The 20,706-nt window shown below is 33.7% G+C and overlaps 1 protein-coding gene across 9 annotated transcripts in view; it reads left to right on the top strand.

Annotated features, from left to right (window-relative positions):
* Positions 1–394: 394 nt before the first annotated feature.
* The window catches only part of LOC117118292 (AMP deaminase 2-like), a 29,552-nt gene continuing 9,240 nt past the window's right edge, over positions 395–20,706 (top strand). The window contains exons 1-7 of one of the 9 annotated variants that reach the window (XM_033262852.1): positions 395–774; positions 4,509–4,728; positions 8,459–8,509; positions 12,685–12,768; positions 15,847–16,003; positions 16,382–16,556; positions 18,296–18,334. In XM_033262852.1, coding sequence (XP_033118743.1) covers positions 645–774; positions 4,509–4,728; positions 8,459–8,509; positions 12,685–12,768; positions 15,847–16,003; positions 16,382–16,556; positions 18,296–18,334 — 856 coding nt within the window. In that variant the 5' untranslated portion in view covers positions 395–644. Of the gene's footprint in view, positions 775–4,508; positions 4,729–6,451; positions 6,814–8,458; positions 8,510–11,727; positions 11,889–12,684; positions 12,769–15,846; positions 16,004–16,381; positions 16,557–18,295; positions 18,335–20,706 lie in introns of those variants that run through there. The other 8 variants (XM_033262856.1, XM_033262857.1, XM_033262855.1 and 5 more) reach the window with 8 other exon arrangements.

Raw genomic sequence — 20,706 nt, 5'->3', positions numbered from 1 at the left:
AATGGAAGAAAGAGAATATAGCAGAAAGATATTTTGTTAGTGGAAAGATAGCAAAACAATACTTAGGCCTATGATAAACCGATTCACGAACTAAAATATATAGGGCCTAGGCATATTAAATTTTTCGTTTTTCGCAACTCCTTCGGTGCTCAATATATATTTGTTCGAAATAAACCGCGACCGAAACGAAGCGCGACCGAAACAAAGCGCGACCGAAACGAAGCGCGACCGAAATGATCGGCTACCGTTGGGCTGAGGTATTCCCTTATCTGTGAAAGTTCAATTGTTAGCCGCTTCTATTTCGAATTCACCGTTATAAAAGAAAATGGAAGTACACAATTTATGTCGGCCCGCCGCTGGTCTCAACAAATCGGAACTGGCCTGGCCTGCCCTCCCCCTCCCCACTCCCAGCTTAAAAAGGTTGAATACCAGGCCGGGCTCCTCTTAATGCTCTGACACACGTACACGATCAGTTCCCTCTCCGGCGCCACCAAAGTTCATCTTCCCACAAAGGGGAAGGATAGAGTTCACGCTATATTAGTGTTTTGACTCTGGTGTTGTTTATTTATCAGACCATCGTCAGACTGAGGCTCGTAAAATTTCAAGCAACTGATCGAGTTATTAAGAGCTGATAAGTGTTTAAAATGGAACAGATAGCTAATGGACTGCACATGTCGGATACAGTTGATGCAAGCAGCCAGAATTTGCGGTCGAATCTGCGGTTAGGCCTAGATACTGAATGTGACGAAGTAGCTGGAGAAGAGCGGTCTGAAGGTAGGCCAACACGGCCTAGGCCTAGCTAGGGCCAGGCTATGGGGCTGGCTGGCCTAGAGTTTGGGGCCTTAGCTAGGCCTAACAATATGCCCTTAACTTAGGCCTAGGCTCTTAAGCCTATTATTAGCCCATGACCTATCTTAGGCTAGTCTAATATTTACAATTTCGCTCGAATCACTCTGAACAAGTCCAACAAGAGAGCTACTGTATATAGGCCTAAAGAGTCTGACCCCACGTTATAATAGGCCTTTTTCACGAATCGGCGGTAGACATCATGAAGTGATGACAAACATTGCGAATCTGCGGTGCGTAACCAACAGAAATAAGATAAGCTTTTGGGCTGATTTTTTGACATCATGTTAATTAAAACTCTATAACGGGGCATCGTATCCAAAAAATTTTTCCAGCAAAATGTTCTTAAAAGACTAGTCTACACCACTATGTATGATTGAAATTTTTTTTGACCTCTGAAATCAAGATTGAAAAAGAAAAGCCTTCAAAAAGCAATCATATATGGAAATTTTTTTTGGATACGACGCCCTGTTTGATGTCAGAAAATCAGCCCAAAAGCTTATCTTATTTCTGTTGGTTACGCACCACTGATTTGCAATGTTTGTCATCACTTCAAGATGTCTACCGATTCGTGAAAAAGGCCTGTTGTTGTCAACGATGACACTTTTTGGATCTGGTGGTGGTGGTCTGTCCCTGGCAATGCATAGGCCTGTGGTATTAAAGCCCCATTCCCGGCAAAACATGAACAAAATGTAAAATAAGACTGAAATTTGATTTTTTTTTTCCACACAAAAAATAAATGCGGATGAATTTTTCACGTTGGATTTCTCGATAGATCTGCGAAGAATTATAGTTGGCGCCGGAAACATTACCCTATCCAACACTGCATGACTATGCCTAGCCTTGCCTGGATTTAGGTTCAGTTATCACACATAAAAAAGGCCGACATGATATTTTCCGTTGCTAGTATTAACACTTGTGAAATATAATATTTCAATTTTTATAGGAATTAATTTCAAATCTTAAAAAAATGATTCTGACCGAGATTTTGAAAATTACTGTAAACAAACATACAGTATCTCGGGCCTTCGCGATCGACCGCAGTGTGTGAGATGTGAAATACAAAAACTAATTTTATTAGAGAGGGCGCACTTTATTGACTATATAAAGTACATAAATGCGAGAGCATTCTAGTGGATGCAATCTACAACCTCTGAATTTGCCCAAGTAACGAAGAATTCGTCGAGAAAATGGTAATCTCCTATCCTTTTGCATAAAACTAAAATTTATGCCAATATTTTTCCATTGTTTATAATAATTAAAGTAGTGCATAATGCATTTTTTCTAAAAATTCTTTTTTTAGTGAAATTTTGCCGGGAATGGGGCATTAAAGTAAATAGTAGAATAGGCCTAGTCTAGGCCTATGACATTTCATGCAAATTGTGCAAGTTTTTCCATGCAGAGTTTGCAGAGTGTGAAAGAAAATCTTGCACATTTAAACAGGAACCAGTCAATGGTGCCACTGCGAACGAATGCTATCTCCAGGAGGTGCCACTTCAAGCAGATGCCATTTTGAGTGAAAAAGGGTCCAGTTTTGCAAACCTTATTAAAACTAGTGTGAATTTCCTATTTTAACCGAACATCTGATATTTTTTTTTCCTATTCGGATACAAATTCGCTAAAAAAAGAATAGCTGTTTTCCTCTGATAACTTGTTTTTCTGACGATAGATTGTTTACACATTTTTGGCACTGGCATAGGTGTATTCAGGGGCTGTAGGGCGAAAAATGTTCAAAGCAAAAAATCACGCTTAAAAATCACCTTGTTTTGTGAGATAGTCCCTCTCATTTAATCATTGAGCCCCCCACCCCCAATTTAAGACTCTACAACAGGGGCGGATTTAGGGGGCAACAGGGGAGGATTTAGGGGGGGGGGGCAGCCCGGCCCTGGGGCCCCCCCCCCCTTTTTGGGAGGTAAAAAAAAAAGAGAAAAGAAAGAAAAAAAGGAAGGAAAAGAAAAAAATGATAGTCCAGAACGCCTCAAATGTTATTTTCGGGCGTCTAGAACACCAAAATTTCACGGGGGCATTCCCCCGGACCCCCTTGGGCATTGTTGTTTTGATCGGCCCCCTTTCGGGCCCCCCCTTTTGGACATCTCTGGATCCGCCCCTGTACTATATGTAGATACTCTGACATTTCGACCAAATATTATGAAACGAAAATTGTATGTAATATTTATATCTGAATTAAACTGGTAATTAAAGTTTTGCATGGTATCAATCTGGATTTGTGCAGCCATAGTCTACAGTGTAGTCCTCTCCATCACTATACAGTACCTATGATGTTTAGGACCAAATTAAAAAATATCAAAGACTTTCAAAACCTTAGTTATTAGCATTAAAACAATTAAAAAAATCTCAATTTATGTTTTGGATACTTTCACGCATCCACTCGAACTGGCATCTGCTCAAAACTGGCATCATCTGCTTGAACTAGCATTTGCTTGAAGTAGCATCCCCTCATATTGACTGGCATTCTTGCAAACTATTAAAGGATTTACTTTGCACAATATGAGAAGTGCAAGATACTGCACAGCTTGCCAACTGTGCAAGGCGAATGTTGCACAATTTTAAAATGCACCAATAATTTGCAAATTGTTCAGGGGTAGCACATGCACATTTTTTATTTGCTGTATTATATTCTTCTGTTGATTTCTTTGAATTTCTCTTGAATCTTTGAGAATTAGAGATTTATGTTCATTTTGTTCCTTAATCACTAAGGAATCCTTTTTGGTAATATGGGCTGAAGTTTAAATGGTGACACCAGACTTTATCAAAGCCTGCTTTGAAGCAGTTAAAGGCGAGACTTTTTGTTCATTGTTTCTTTAAAGATCGTCAGAGGAAGGCGAAAAAAAAATAGAAATATAATTTTGTGTAGAAGAAAATAATTAGGAAGAAATACTGTAGGTACTGTATGACAATGTCTTAATTTTGGAGTTCAAGGCAGCAGCGGGCGTAATAAAATTTGCTTTGTTCCATTTATCTTGTGTCGGCGGGTGCGCTAAATGGCCAAAAATAAAATTTAAAATTTGAAATCATGAATATTGGTGGGCGGCGGGTTCATTAAACGAGGTACAGGATAAAAAAGCCTTGCCTTACCAATTGATGAGTGGCAGCGTGACAGGTCTTATTATTATTGTTATGTTAAATAGAATCTTTGGGTTATGTGGATAAACTGGACATACATGCATGGAACATGTGGTGGGTGGCTACAGTATGTGAGAGGGTTTGGGATGCTTGTGGGCGTTGGTGGTTAGTGATTGTGAGGGTATGGATTTTTGGCATGATGATAACTTTGGCCTAGACCCCACTAATATACTTTTATTACTTACAAGGCCTTAAGTTGAAGCTACTCTAGGCCTGATGAATCTGTTAATTTACTATCAGACTATTTATATTAATTTTGTTGGTACTGTAGTGGTAAATCCTTATAAATAAATGCAATTTTTGTTATTTTTTTTTCCATTGTGTACTACACACTTTTATTATTGCAAATTTTCGGATCACTTTAATAAAACATCAAAATTACTGTGTATTATAATACATTTGTTGAAACACAATTTAGTATTAAAAGTACAGTATATCGGTAGGAATAAATAAATAATGTCACAATTTACCTGTATACACAAAGGAATTTATAGGTTCCCGATACATTTTTCCCTCAGGTACAAGTCCATCAACATTTTCTCCATCCCGCAAAGGAACCTTTCTCAAAAAACAACATACCCTAAAGGACCAAGAGTATGCAGAGATTGCACGCCAAGTGTTTGAGAACAGCCGTGTGGAGGAATCAAGATGCGCAAACTATGAATTCCCGGAAGAAATTCCAATCGAAAATCAACAGGAGATTAAGACAGCTGTGCAGCGCCACCTTAATTATGCGAGGTTTGTTCAGATTTTATTATATAGTATCCTGTATTTGTATGTAATGTAATTATCTTTATATACTGTAGCGCTTTATTCTGAAGTCTAAAAGTGCACGACGTGTGGACTAGCTTGTGCGGTATTTCTCCCCTATTAGGGTCCCTTTGTGTCTGAGCTACCTGGTAAACTGGTACCAGTTTCTTGTCTTTCCACAACAGGGACCAGTACTGTACACCAGGGTAAACCCCCTACTACTCATGAAAGATGTGTTGGGTTCTTTGCACATATATGTACACGAAATCTACAGTTTAATATAAGTCATAATATCCAAGAAGACTTGTTCCACCACCAGAACAATAGACAAGCGTGCCATTCAAACCAGTTCTGATATTATGACTGTAGGTTGCGCAGCACCCTTGCTTTGACTGCTGGCCCATTTGACTCATCTACTACTGGATCTTGTCAAACTCTGAGAAGTATCAATTATTTGTTACTAAATAGTAGTTCTTGTTGAACTTCAACAAACAAATTTAGATTTAGTTTTCTGAGGCCGAAGTGTAGAATCTACTATGGTCAGTAGTCAAGTTATTTATCATGCATATGCTGTAATATGGATGCTCCTAGAGGGAGGCGTTTATTTTTTTGTGTGTAAATGGTGGAACTTAGAACTTTCCGATGTGTCACTCAAACTTAACAATTGACCAATTAGAACAGGGCTAGGAATACGCACATCTCAGGGGCGGCACCAAGATTCCCTGATAGGTGTTCCAAGCTCCCCGACAAGTTGTCCACACCCCCTCCAGTCGGAGAAGCCTACAATTAAATTTGTCATGAATTTTTTATTAAAAAATTAAATTTTGTGTTAATTTTGGAATTGTTTATTTAAAAATGATAATTTGATAGAAAACCAAGAAAGTTATGAGTCCTCCTGTCGGAGGTACTAGATCCTTGTTGGGGAAGAGCTGTACACTGCAACTCATACGATCGTAATATTATACAACACCTCGCAAATACAGTAGCACAGCTCGCACTAAACAGTTTTTAATCCCTGAAATTTGACAGCTTATTGTAAGGCATGCTTGGATTGTACTTGCGATTTGATTTTTCCCCGTCGACCTTCCTGAAAATTCCCTGACAGTGGGATACAAGCAGGTGATCCAGAGATCCCCGACGGATCCTTTTTCCCCACGAGGACCCTCCACTATTGCCGCCTCTGACGTGTCTTACAAACACGCGTCTTGTCACACAAACGCACATGGCTGCATATTTTTTTACACTTCCATTTTGTATCAACCATATCCAAGGTGCGGGATTACAGTAGGGGAAAATAGTTTTTTTTTTTGTTTTTCTTTTTTTTTCTATGAAAGTTGATTGAATATATTTGCAAAGTTATAAATATTTAATTCACATGTACTGTAGGTTTTGTGAAAACAGCTTCCAAAGACTCAAAAATGCATAGTTTTACTATTAAGATTTTTGTTCTTATGTACTTTTAATATACTTGTCAGTAATAGTTAGTGATTGATATTATTGCATGTTCTTCAATATCTTCTTTTCAGTATTATAAATTAAATGCAAAAACATGAAAATTTTCATAATTTTGATTCTCAAACCTTTTGGGTGCTTGTGTGAAATTAGAAATTGCAACAACAAAGGTTTTGCTGCATTCAGTAACAAATATTATACAACTATTGACAAACACCAATAATTTTATTTAGATGGCTTTTGGTAATAAAATAAATTATTAATATGAGTAGTGCATGCAATTATCTTCAGACATTGTACAGTAAAGTAGGTTTACAGTGCATCATTTGTTTTCTGCATTTAAAATATTTAGGAATATTAAAAACGTGTTTTGGGTGCAACCATTTTTTTGCTGTTTTTGTCAACATTGTTGCCTCCTGTGGTCAAATAATTTTATCCTCAAAGCTATCTTCGTGAAGCCCTCGTCATTGTTACTGTAGAAACAAATTATCATTTGACAATAGAACATAATGAAGACTAAGAACAAATTAGGTATATAATGAACTATTTTTGTCGGTGCTTCATTACACAGCACTCCTCTATCACACTGTTTTGCTTGCTTGTTTGGAAAGGTACAGTACTGTAAGTATTTTATAACTGACCTTCATTTAATTTTTATAGGAATCAATGTTTGTTGTAATTTGTAATTTTTACAATGATTTTATCTCATATTTTTGTATAATCCTTAAATTGTCATTCAATGTTGGAGCATTTAAGATGTTACTTTTAAGGGGTAATGGATCTTGCAGAATTCAATGCTAAAAAGGTTTAGTAACACAGTTTTCTTTGTATGATTAAGGTAGTTCCTACTGTATTTGTGATTGTAGATTTCTGCCAGTTTATATTGTGTAATCGTTTTTTCTCTCAATTCAAAAAAAGTCCATGTACTGTAAAAGTAGATCGACAATAAATTTACACTGAATTCAAATTTTCAGATTTTAAAGGCCTACCAAACTGATAAAAAATTTGAATCAACGTGTAAAAATAAGCATGCTGGCATTCAGCACTTGAAATGCGCTTTGAATTTAAGTTTGGATTCGATGTGAATCTGGATTTGTTATTAAAGTTTCTCAGGCGGATACACTGTATAACCTGTAGACTGTGTCATCTCTCATTGGATATTTTTAATTCTGGTGTATCTGGGCGTCAGCATGTGGTTACCTTCTATTTTTTCTGTTTCATACAAGCCACTTTCATACAGAGCTACGTTAATTCTTCCCGGCATTTCCTTCTGTATATTGGAGTCACGCGGCGTTCCATTTCAGACCTAGTAATATTTCTGCAATATAGCCGTTATAGTGTGTTTTGGCATGTGTCTGAAACGAAAGCAGGTGACATTCCCGCAATATTACTCCTTAGGCCAGATTTTTGTAACATTGTTTTGTGAACCCTCCGACCACCAATAATGATAATTTAAAAAAAAATTAAAGTTTCTTTTCTTATTTAGCAATAAGACGATATCTGCCAAAAACATCCAGATGAAGGAAAAAAAAATGTTTATTGGTGAATGTACAGTAAACTCTGTTGTAATGGGATGGTTAATTCTTTTTTGATATACTTTTTTTTGTGGTGGCAGGTGTGGTAATTAGCCATAAATAAAATGTTATCTTAATTCAAAATCTTCGTACTTGGCGGGCGGTGGGTTTGCTAAACAAGGTACAGAAAAAGTCTCATCGTACTTGAAGATTTACAGCAAATTATACTGTACGAAGGACATAGAAAAACAATTCCATTGTTTTTAACAGGCTATTTCAGAAAATTTGAGTCCATGTAGGTTCTGTATATATAGCAGATAGTGTTTCCATGTTTCATCCCTATTGCTCTCAGCCCTATGCTTTGTGAGTAGGAGTTATGTTCTGTTTTATTCAGAATGTAGGTTCTTACTATAATTATTTTTTTATGAGCTTGCCTTGCTGAACTGCAGATTTGAAATAATTTATCAGCTTTCTTTGCAACAGGATACTACTGTATTTGGCTTGGTGTCTTTGTCAAGCACTGTATACTTAACATGCACAAAAATAGGTTTAATTGCTGGCCACTATAATAACTGTTTTATTTATATAATGTGCTATTTTTTCATATTTCATGGTGCTACATTTATATTTGTTCTTCAAAAGTTGTTACATTTCTTTTAATGTATATCTGGTTTCTATTTTATAACTTCAACTTTAATATATTTTTTGGTGTTTTTCTTGCTGTCTTTCTTCCTTTGCTAAACATCTTGTAGTGCTACAGTGAAAGCATCGCGGGTCTTCTGTACTTGCTCACGTGAAACTATGTAAGTATATAATGCCTGAAATGCTGGCTTATTAACTTTTAATATTAAAATGGCTTTCTCATGACATCTACAGTATATTAACACTTGGACCGAAATTATGTAAAACCATTTTATCAAAATGCACTTTAAAAATTTCACCATTCTTGGCCGTAGCCAAGGTATAGAAAACTTTTTTCTTAAGCCCAGACTACAGTAGGTCCTGTTTGATGAAAAAACAGAAATTTTTGTAAAACTTTTTATGTAGTATTTGTCTTTATCCCCCTCCCCAGTACACAATGGTGAGAAAACAACAGATCCCCAGTACACAATGGTGAGAAAACAACAGGTCATGATATACTGTAAAGCCATTTTAATATTTATCATTTTGATTTCAAAAACTCATATTTTAACTTTCCATCAAATAATTTTTACTCTGAGTCTAATGTGCCACCTTCTACTTTTGCTTGTCGTCTCATTCTTAAATAACTTTAAAACTTTCAACTTTAACATTTTGCTTGTTGTTTGCCTTCTATTTTTACAATGTATTGTTTTTCCTCATATTTTTCCATTTACCGGTAATCCACTTCATCCAGTGAATCTTATTTTCCTACTAAATTTTATGTACAGTAATTTTTTTTCCCACTTTATCTTGCATCCAGTGCATCTACCTGCTACAGTAGTTTAATTTTACATACAAAATGATATTTAGCAGTGCTAGTTATAGGTACTTGATTTTCAAAAGTTCTATATAAATAATAATTAATTATTTATTTGGACATAGCTTTCAAAACAGGGAGACAGTGATGGTGCAGGCCTTGCTCCAACTTCTTTTTGGCTACTAGTCCACTAGGCTAAATTACTGGAGATTGTACTGTACTTTTCCACAGAATATACCAGCACACTATAGGGCCTACTTTCTTAGGCTTGTATACGTAAGAAGAAATAGCTTGTTAGTTTTTTCACCAGACCATCGGATAACATGTGCCGATTAAATAGGCTTGTCCAATGACGTCTTTGCTAGACATTGTACAGTATTCCAGGCTAGTAGTAAATCAAGCCCTGGGGGGTTTGGGAAGGTCGTACGACCCCCCTCCCCAAAAAAAAAAAAAAAACCCCCCAAAAAAAAAAAAAAAAAAAATTTCAAATGTCCACATTTTTTCCAAAGACATTTTTTTCTAGGTCCTTTTCACAATGACATAAATGAAAAAGCATTGATAAAGTACCAGCAATGAGTCCAAAGACTTTGCCAATTGCGTGACGTTTAAATCTATCTCAATTCCAGCAATTCTGAAACTGAGCCTGCCATCCGCTTAAAGCTGGAGGTGCTGTAATCAATTTTCCTACTGAAAAGGTCCAAAAAATTATGATTACGACCCACCCAGAAAAAATCCTGGATACACCCCTGTACAGTACTCTCAGAAAAAGCAAAATCAAAGATTGACCCAAATTTGGTATGCTGTGCTGAAAAAAAATCTTATTGATTGAGAACAGGATTCCCCGGGTATGAGCACCTCCAAAATCGGCCAAATTGTGTGTTAAAAAACAGGTGGTGCACATGCTCACTGATTTCGAGTTGGTTTTAATGTGTTTTTTTTTTTTGTAAATTTTTACACCAGTTCACAGTATGTCAATTAAAAGGAAAAGCCCTATGTTTCTTTCTTTGATATTTATTGTTCATCAGATACAATAAAAATATAAATACAACAGTTTTATTTGAAATCATTATTATTGGCCAGATTATGGAGTTCACAAAGAACAGTAAACTTGTTGAGATAAAAATACATTAAATTATTCATGCAAATTGATTCTGAAAAAAGGTTTCCTTGAAACAAGACAAAGTGCAAATTAGCCTGGATAATTAAACAATGCCTAGACTCCAAAGATTCCATTTACTGAGTGAGCCAAAAGTCTTTGTTTCTGTTGTAATAATGATAATTACTGGTAAAGCCTTTGATGTGCCACATGCTAAGTTTTATCTAATCTAAAAATATCTCAAAAATGTATTTCTTAATACTCTTATATAAGATGTACAGTAAGTAAACACTAAACAAAAATAGCAAATATCTAGAACCCTGTACAGACTATCAAATTTTGTTTGACAGAAACATGTGACATGCCTATGTATGGTCATGATGACATCACATCATGACCATATATAGACACATCATAACTACAGTATGTGGGCATACAATCAGAATTTGTGGAAGGAAGGTTATTTTAATCGTTAACCTAAATCATAACAATCTAATTACAAAGTTAGAGCTAAACTAAAGCAATAATTATGGGGTAGGGGATGGGAATATCAGTGCAGTGGTACAGTAGGAAATGGTGACAACATTGTTAATAGTGAGGGTTTATAATGAGGGGATGAGATGAAATGGCCCAGCATGGAGAAACCTACATTATATCTGCAGCCTGCAGGGTCAAGAAATACAGTATTTAATCATAACAAATAATAAGAAATTGAAAACAATACCAGTCAAATAATGCAATGATTGAGTAAGTTTGAGTGGATATATTCAATTATACATTAAATTCAATATCCTCTAAAACAATTGTCATTAATTAGTGCATTATGAAATAATATAGTACCACGTTGATTGGTCTATCATTTAGGAACCTCACTCATTAAAAGTTTGTATATTTTTTCCTTCTAATAGATATAGGTATTGTTTATGCCCATTTAAACCTACCTCATATAAAAACAATCTTCAAACTTGATTCCTGTCTAATAAAAGTGCTTGACAGCAGCAACTGAAGTTATTTATTGACTTCAATACAAAGTTTTTTTTATAATTTAGAAAATTGTCTATCATTTGAGTACAGTAAAGGCTGGTATTTAACAATTGGTTTGCAGTACTGTAGTTCTGTACTTTCAATTGCTTTGTTAAAATGGGTCTTTGTTTAGGAACTTTGAAATCAAAGAAGTGGAAAAGGTAAGCTGAAAACTATTTTAAATGTAGCTGAATACTGTTGGGTAATATACATCAATTTTATAGATTTTTCTATTTTCTTTTTTTTTTTATTTGTTTACCAGCATCTTTGATTTGATGGATGGATATTTTCCTTGGTATAAATATCACATAGCACCTGTGTGTAAAGGCCAAATGAAATAAAATATTTTGTTATTTGTTTTTTTTTTTTCATTTAAACCTACCTCATATAAAAACAATCTTCAAACTTGATTCCTGTCTAATAAAAGTGCTTGACAGCAGCAACTGAAGTTATTTATTGACTTCAATACAAAGTTTTTTTTATAATTTAGAAAATTGTCTATCATTTGAGTACAGTAAAGGCTGGTATTTAACAATTGGTTTGCAGTACTGTAGTTCTGTACTTTCAATTGCTTTGTTAAAATGGGTCTTTGTTTAGGAACTTTGAAATCAAAGAAGTGGAAAAGGTAAGCTGAAAACTAGTTTAAATGTAGCTGAATACTGTTGGGTAATATACATCAATTTTATATATTTTTCTATTTTCTTTTTTTTTTTTTCATTTGTTTACCAGCATCTTTGATTTGATGGATGGATATTTTCCTTGGTAAAAATATCACATAGCACCTGTGTGTAAAGGCCAAATGAAATAAAATATTTTGTTATTTGTTTTTTTGTTTTTTTTTGTACAATACTATTTTCACCATTTTTTTTTTCAATTTGTATATTTAAATTTACTCCTTAATTAATAGTCATTCTTGTAACAGAATTAACGAAATATACTGTATATTTTATAGAGAATAATTAATATAGTAAAACTGATTTAATAATGAATAAACAATTTAAAATGACACAGGTATAAGCAGTGAACTGTATCGACTTACCGTGTGGTTTGACATTTTTTTAGATAATCCAGTCCCCGCCTTGGCAAGATGTCTCATGAGTTGACTTTTTGTACAGTTGTCCGAAATATATGCCACAGATTTTTTTTTAAACCCCCCCCCCTTCCAATATTTTAAATGGATGAGATGTAAAATAAGTATATATTTTTTTTGGTCTTTTTTTCACATACAATTATAGCCTACAACACCGTTTGTTTTAATTTATGTCCCCCTGGCAGTTTCTGTGCCGTTACCTCCATACTGCAGTAACTTCTTTGTCTTTGTATTTTTTTGCCAATTTCTGTAAAATACCATTTATTAATTGATTTGCTATAATAATGAACCATTAATTGAGACTGCCATGTGTCTGTGATGTTCATAACAGGATTAAGAATGATAAAAGCAGTGATCATTTTTTGACTTCTTGCTGTTGTTTTATCCCTCATCTACCAAGACGTCCAAGAAAAAGGTACAGACTAAACCTGTGACTGATCTGCATGTTTCCATAGATTGCATGTCACGCATGCATGATTTAGTGTTTAAAAAACATTATAAAAGTTATGACATCAGTGCCAAATTTTCCTACTACAGTAGTACTAATAGTAAGTGTCGGCTGCATGTCCCTTGTAATTGTGTTGAATGTACCAAACATGTATATTTCAGAGATGGATATTGAGTGTTGAAATTGACCCTTTTTTGATAACTTTTATTAAACTGTTAAAAAAATATTATAGTTCATTAATGTTTAGTCTCAACCGATTAGTTGCTTTTTTGTTATCTGTTGATTGTTTTGTAAAAAAAAAAAAAAAAAAAAACACCAATAATTTGTGATTTCATTATGTTTTTGTTAAACAAGTCTGTGTTGTCATGATTAGTCTTAAATTAAGATTGTATTTTTTCACTTCACCTACAGCTAATGAGTGAAGGCCGAATATTCCTTGCTGGGAATGGTTAATATTAATAATAATAATTATATTTGTTTTTGTTAATCTGTCATCCATTTTTAATAGAGGTCCTATCTTATTGTATTTTTTTTTAACTGAGGGCCTACAGTACTGTACAGTATTCATGGGGTTCTGTAATTTCTTCTCTTTCCAACAGGGTACTAGCAATTAAATTTTTTTAAACAATGTAGGATCAAGCTTTTTTTTTAATAGGCCTTTTTATTATTAGACACATGTAAAGCTATAAAGACAATAGCTTGTATTAAAGAATATTAATTTTGTTTGAGAGAGCTACCCGAGTTTGATACTGTTAATCCTGTCCTCTCGTTATTTCTTTTCTAAATCTTGTTTTTGTTGGTTTTAATATATACTCTCTGTTTATACAAAAAACCTTTAAAACTAATTTATTAAAGTTTCTGATCAATCTTAATATTAAATTTCTCCAATAAAAATTACTGTATATATGGAATGTATACTGTAGTAACAGATGCTATGTAATAATAATATACTTAATAATATGTACCAACAACTAGCTGTCACTCAACATATTGTTGTCTCAAGAAGGTATAAAAATGAATACAGTATTATACTTCCATGGTTGTCTGTACTATTGCCATGCTGTACGTCCAAAGCATGTCTATGTATGTTGTATGGAAATGCATGAAAGATGGATCAAATGCCCTCTAATACTGTATATGGCAGTGGATATTGTTACACCAGTATTAGCATATTCCAAAATCAGATTGGATGTCAGTGTCCTAATCCCATCCATTCATTATAACATCCAATTTAGGGATTTCTTTTACTGTGTAACAATCTATTGTTGTTATTAGAAATAATTGTCGGCTGTCCTTCTGGCAAAGCCCTTGGTGTGGACAAAGCATTAAGTTTTTGTTGGCATCCAATATGTTTCCTGGGGTCACATTCTTTACATTCATATTGATCATGTTTGTGACTACTGCATAAGGAAGAATGACGTACAGTATTGATACTTGGAAGAATTTCATCTATCTATATATTGAAGAATCAATTAGAGTACATTGACTCAATGATGCTTATATTTCCTAACTTTAGCCAGTAGTATATCATCAGCATGTTGTTATGTCTGTATTTTTTTTTTCCATATCAATTGCCATACAGTATTGTGATCCAGCACTGTCCTCATTTTTTTAAAATTTATATCATTGTCATTTATTTGTTGATGATATTTTACAAAACTTTAGGTTTCAAGATCTATATTCGAAAGTCAGCAAAATGAGATCTTTTATTTCCCTATCATGGATCTTTCTTTGTTTTTAATAAAATGAAGTTTTTAGGCCTACAGTACATAACATAACTCATAAAGAGAACCCCTCCTTCTGAATACCTTTCCATGAATGAGGAGGAAATAATTTCTTTTCACTTTTCCCTATCACGGGTCTTTCTTTGTATCATTGTCATTTATTGGTGTTTAGTTTCGGTTTCAAGATCGGTATTCAAAAATCAGCAAATTAAATCTCTTAATTTCCCCTATCAAGGGTCTTTCTTTGTTTTTGAATTGAAATGAAGTTTGTAGGCCTACAGTACATAAATGAACTCATACTGAAAACCCCTTGTTTGAGACAACTTTCCATGAAATGAGGAGGAAATAATATCAATTTGCTACAGGCAATCCCTTTTTAAGGAAAAACAGCCAATCCAACACAATTAAAGGGGAAGTGTTTTACCATTATTACAACAAATTCAGTAGTTTCAAAATACAAATATTTTTTTTCAAATGTATTTTTTAAGCCTTTGAGTCGTAAACTTAATGTTTTGAAAGAGTGCTTTTTATATTGACCTTTAGATATCATAACTGTCCTGATGTCAGTTTTTCATACTTCCCAACTGGACATTCCAATTGGATTGTTTAATACCAATCTTGTATTAAATTTTGCCTCTTACCTGGGATTTGAAAATGTGGCCTGAGACCAGTGCATTGATTTCTATTACATTCGTTTTGTTTCAATAAGATTAGTTAAACAGGATTACTTTATCATTGATCAAAGGCTCAAAATTTGTTGTTGTATTAATAATAGTTACAAGTTGAATTTTATTGTAACTCATCATTTTTACTTAGGTTATATTAAATTATAAAGGTGATTGCTTTCATATTTACTATGTGAAGTATTGTAAATCCCTACATACAGTATTAAGGGGATAATTTCACATTTTTTCAATGTCCTCTAAATAGGGATATTCCTATTCAGGGGACATCCCTTTTTAAGGGGTTATTATGATACAAGATACAGAATTAGCTTTATTATCATCAACCAAACATGTGATAAATGAATTTTTTTTTTTGCTTGGTGCAATACAATGAAAGACATAGAAAACAATAGAATGCCTATTAAATATCTAAAAAACATTGAAAAACAACAATTGTTGATGTACTTAATATCTACTCAAGTTTAATAGTTACATCTGACAAATCTATCATTGAATTCTTGGATTGTATTTTGACAATGAAAGTATTTTTGTGTCTACTTGTATAACCCATCTCCCCCCCCCCCTTAAATAGGTTTATGTCTGTGTGTGCGTTTTATTTTATAGACCTTGATAATATTATGATTAACTTTCTGTAGAACACGCTCTCATACCGTGGATGCGGATTCAGAGGACGCTGCACTGCCCGTACCGGAACCGGCTCAACTCACGCGAAGTGATGAGAACATGCAGATTCACAAACAGATAGATATGGATTTCCAACGTGTCTCAATAAGTGGTGAAGATACTAGTGGGGTGAGTGAGAAGTATTTGAAAATAATAATTATAATGATAAAACAATAATGACACAATTCAACCAAGAAAAAACATACTGAAAATCATTGCACAAGGACAGTGAGAAAGTACAGTATGGCATTGAGTGTCCTGTGTCTGTCTGCTGTTTTTACGCACTTTGAGGGCCAGCTGACCCCGCAGAAACATACAGTAGTTCACAAGAGCACCAATCCAATCTCCTGACAATATACCCGTAACGATCCACTTCAGAGAAAATGGGTTTGGAGTATTCAGTAGATGGGTAGATGGAGATTCACAATTAATATGTACAGCAAATTCATTCCACATACAGTACAGTAAATTTACTGTGATGTGATTTCGTAACTGTTGTTCATCTAGGTGCCAGTCGATGACCTTAGAGATGCCTCTAGTCTCCTGGTCCAAGCTTTACTGATTCGTGAGAAGTACATGAAGCTGAATTTGCAATCATTTCCAAAAACTACTAAACGATTCTTACGCACTGTAGATGATGAACCGTTAGACGAGGAGGACACTACAAGCCATGATGATGAAGGTTTGTTTTTTATTGATGTTATTTTAATTTAATAACACAGATTTATATTTACATAATATTTTAAAATATATACGTATTATAGTAAAAAATAAATAAATAAGATCAAAATAAAATATAATATAATAAATAAACTATAAATTGTTTTAGTATATTTGGGTGATAATAATATTTTAGTTATTATAAGCTGGTTATGTGTGTACAATGTGTGGTAAATTTAGTTTTAGGAATCTAGTAGTTGTCATGGCTATTAGTATGGCTGAATTTGGCATAAACTCATAGGTGTTAAATGGAAATTTAATGTTTGAAGAAAAGGTCATTGACTTGGCCATTAGTGTGTAATTTTTTAGTTTGGAGAGGTTAGTTAAAGTTACTTTATTTGTTAGATTATTGTAATATTCCCACTTTTGTATAATATTTTAATATTCCCACTTTAAAAAATAAGTAATGCAGGAGTTAATGCGCGATTTTACGATTGAAATCTTCTTAAATGCTCCACTTCAGTGTTACCCAACTTGATTGATTGTACACATCCAAAAAACATAAAAAAATAAATAAATATTTTCATTTGGAGAGCACTGGTTAGGCCTACTGTATGTATGACTAAAAAGTAGGTAAATAAATAATATAAAATGAAAAACTAAATAAAATTTACTATGTTTGTGTAGATTGCACGATATTGATTTTGTGAAAGCAACTGTTTGTAAATATTAAGTTCTGTCCAGACTATAAAATTTTCTTTGACAAAATACAGTTGTATGCCAATATATAGTCATGATGTGATGTCCTCATGGCCATATTTGGTATGTCACATGTTTTTGTCAAATGAAATTTGATAGTCTGGACAGGGTTTTATGGGAAATAGCCTATATCACCATCAAGTTCTATTTGGCATTCGTTCCTTTATCCCTTCTGTAGGAAAATTCCTTTCTGAAATCATTCACATTGAGATATGCTATCTTAAACCTGATGTCATTCGTAACATCTCCCTCATTATAATTTTCTATCTCTCAGAAGAATTAGCTGAAAGGCTTAGGTTCAGTAATTGCTGGTACTCATGATGGTTGCTCTAGCAACAGCTTACCGTAGGACATAGTGGATGTGATTGTTGCCACTTGATTATGTAATAAGGTAGATTCTAAGTAATTGATAGAGCTTTCCATTCATATGATATACATGGTGCAATCAGTTCTAGGCTGCTGGTTTATAAATCAGAATCTAAATTAATTCTTGTTAATGTTAGAAATTCAACCCTGAGGATTAATGAGACACTAGATTAATGAGACACTAGAGCAAATACTTCTTTGCATAATATATAAAATATAAAATAAAGTATATAAAAGATAAATACAAATAGAAGTTTTGTTTTAGGTTAGGTACATACTGTAGTAAATAGTGTATCTATTTAATTTTAAAAACACTTTGTAACATTGTTTAAAATGGGATACACAATAATAATTTACATAAAATGAACTAATATTTATAATATATATTGATCTAGCACACAGGAATTTTTCTCTATAATTTAATTGAAAGCTTTTAGTAGTAACATGCAGGTATGGATACTGTAAGTGCGCAAAGTCAGAACTGGGAAATCATTATTTTTTTTATGGTTTAATTATCTTGAAATTCTGCTATAGATTACTATTAATTTTCATTTCATTTTGTGCTTTTGCTTGTGATAACAATTTTTTTTTTTTTGCATGATCAAACCGATCACATTCTTCTTTCCCATTTTACAGTGGTTTACGTATGCTTTCCCTTGTCACCACGCCGAAAAGGTACAAAATGTAGAACATTCTACTTAAAAGTGTGTGTGTGCTTTTGTATTTGATACTACGCCACCAATAACACTCCCATCTTACATGCCTTTTTTTCCTTTTGTGTTGCGCTAATTACTCAATTTTTAAAAATAGTTTTTTTTTAATTATTATTATTTTAGACACAGTGACAGAATAATACATGCACAGATTTGTATAATATTTTGAAGGACTAACATAACACAACAAAGTCGAGTGGCTGAGTGGTAGGGCAAAGGCACCCCTAACTATAGCCATGGCATTAGTGCTGGTTGGAGCCACAAATCGCCCGGGGCTTGGGTTATAGAACTAAGTCTTCTCAGATGACTTTAATATTTAAAATTGGAGGCCCAGTGTACACATCTGGCTCATGTGCACTTTCAAAAAACCTTCTTTCAGCACAGTGGGGGTGGGAGAGGGGGTTACCCTGATTATGGTTCATTTCAGCCCAATCGTTGTGGAATGATACAGTATCACCCTTCTATCACGCTTCTTCTGTTTGGAAACTACTGTATAGTTGATGATTATTGTAAGTTTGACAGTAGTCTTGTTTGAATACTATGTATGATATGTATGATCAGATAAAATTAAGATTACGATTTCATATTGCCTTATTATATAAAATACATATATTTTACATTCATTCTGGCACCTAGCCTCGATTTGTAAAGTTTAAAGGAATAACGAATAAAGGATGAACTTGAATTAAGCGCCCTGTATGGCGGCGAAGTAGTCATGGGGCCACATCCGGATATACAATTCAACACAATTATGCTGCACGTTTAATAGGGTATTCTCCTATGATACCTATACCTTTACAAACATCTGAAGCTCAGTTGGCTAAACTGTACACTAGGTTGCCACCTGTGTGCGCTGAACCATGTATACTCACTCCCTAGTTCATTTCTGTTCCTACAATTATTGTGTTTAGCTGAAGGGCTCAAATGCAAGTAAAGCAAAGCATTTTTTTTTAGATTAAAAAAAAAAAACAATTATTAAGTTCATTCTTAGTTGAATATAATTATTACAATTTTAATTTACTAATTTGAGAAAGATCCACCTTGGTACCCCTTGAATCATTAGTTCTGAAGAGAGTTTGATTGACATTTTTTTTTACCAACAGCCGATGTAATTTCAGAAATAAGTGTAGGTTCCTACAGTATTTATGTTGTTTTAATAAATATAGTTGTTATCGTTTTGCATACACGAAGAATATAATGACTGTTTTTTTCATGAATGATGTTTTAGCCAGGCGGCACTGACACAAACTTTGATAAAATACTGTGGTTCATTGATTATAAGATTTTAACTGTTTGAAAGTTACTTTGTTTGCTGTGATTTTGCACTGTTATTTAATAGTTTTACCATTTTAAAAATAAGCTAATTGCTGTTCAATTTCAAGGTTATATAGTATTAAAATGTACTTTGTATTTGAAGTTGATTTGAAGCTTTTATTGTTGTTTTCTAAACTGTATAATATTTGTTTTACGTTGTTTTTTCTTTGTTCACCCCATAATTACTAACCTACTGTAGGGGATTTTTTATATGTTACATTGCATTGACATGAAAACAGACCTACTATTTTTAGTTTTAAGCTCCAATTCAATATCACCTTTCTTCTGTTTGGAAATGGTAATGGAGACTTACATAGCGCATAATACATAGTCTCTATGCGCTAAAGAGAAAACAGAATATAAAATCTATTCTAGAGGGTCACCTGAGGAAACTATTGATGATTATTGTAAGTTGAAAATAGAGTGGTTTGAAGTACAATGCTACAGTATAATGTTGTTTTATTTTTGTCAAACTCTGTATGTATGATCAGATAAGATTTTTTGCTAACAATAAAAGATCTGAAGGTGTATACCCAGAGCTATGTTTGCCGCTCACTGTTACATGAGTATTGAATAATTGTAAAGTACAAAGATAAGTCAAAGTTTAAATAGAAAAAAAATATATTTTTAGTATTTTAACATGACTTATACCCGATTCACAGGTACAAAAATCTTACCAAATGTAACAAAATGTAACCAAAAGTAACATTTTACGGCACGTGTGAAAGTACCTCCGTGTAATATCCTTGTAAAATCTCGGAACATCTCGGTAATCTTTACCAGCCTCGCTGAGGCTGGTAAAGCTTCCGAGATGTAACATGGATGGATCTGCGCATGTGCAAGGATTTCAACACAATAACAATCTACTGTTTCACGGGGTTCTTTGAATTTTCTTCCAGTTGCATACGATTCTGATCCACTAAAAATAGATAGGCCTAGTTTTTCTCAATGATGTATGAATTACCCTTGTTATTGATGTTAATTAGTAATGGTAGAAGAAGAAGATATACATAAAATGAA

The sequence above is a fragment of the Anneissia japonica genome, unplaced genomic scaffold (genome assembly GCF_011630105.1).
Source record: "Anneissia japonica isolate Jap-2015-1 unplaced genomic scaffold, ASM1163010v1 scaffold288296_len194742_cov168, whole genome shotgun sequence".
In the NCBI taxonomy this organism is placed as follows: Eukaryota; Metazoa; Echinodermata; class Crinoidea; order Comatulida; family Comatulidae; genus Anneissia; species Anneissia japonica.
This window is presented reverse-complemented; position numbering and strand designations above follow the sequence as displayed.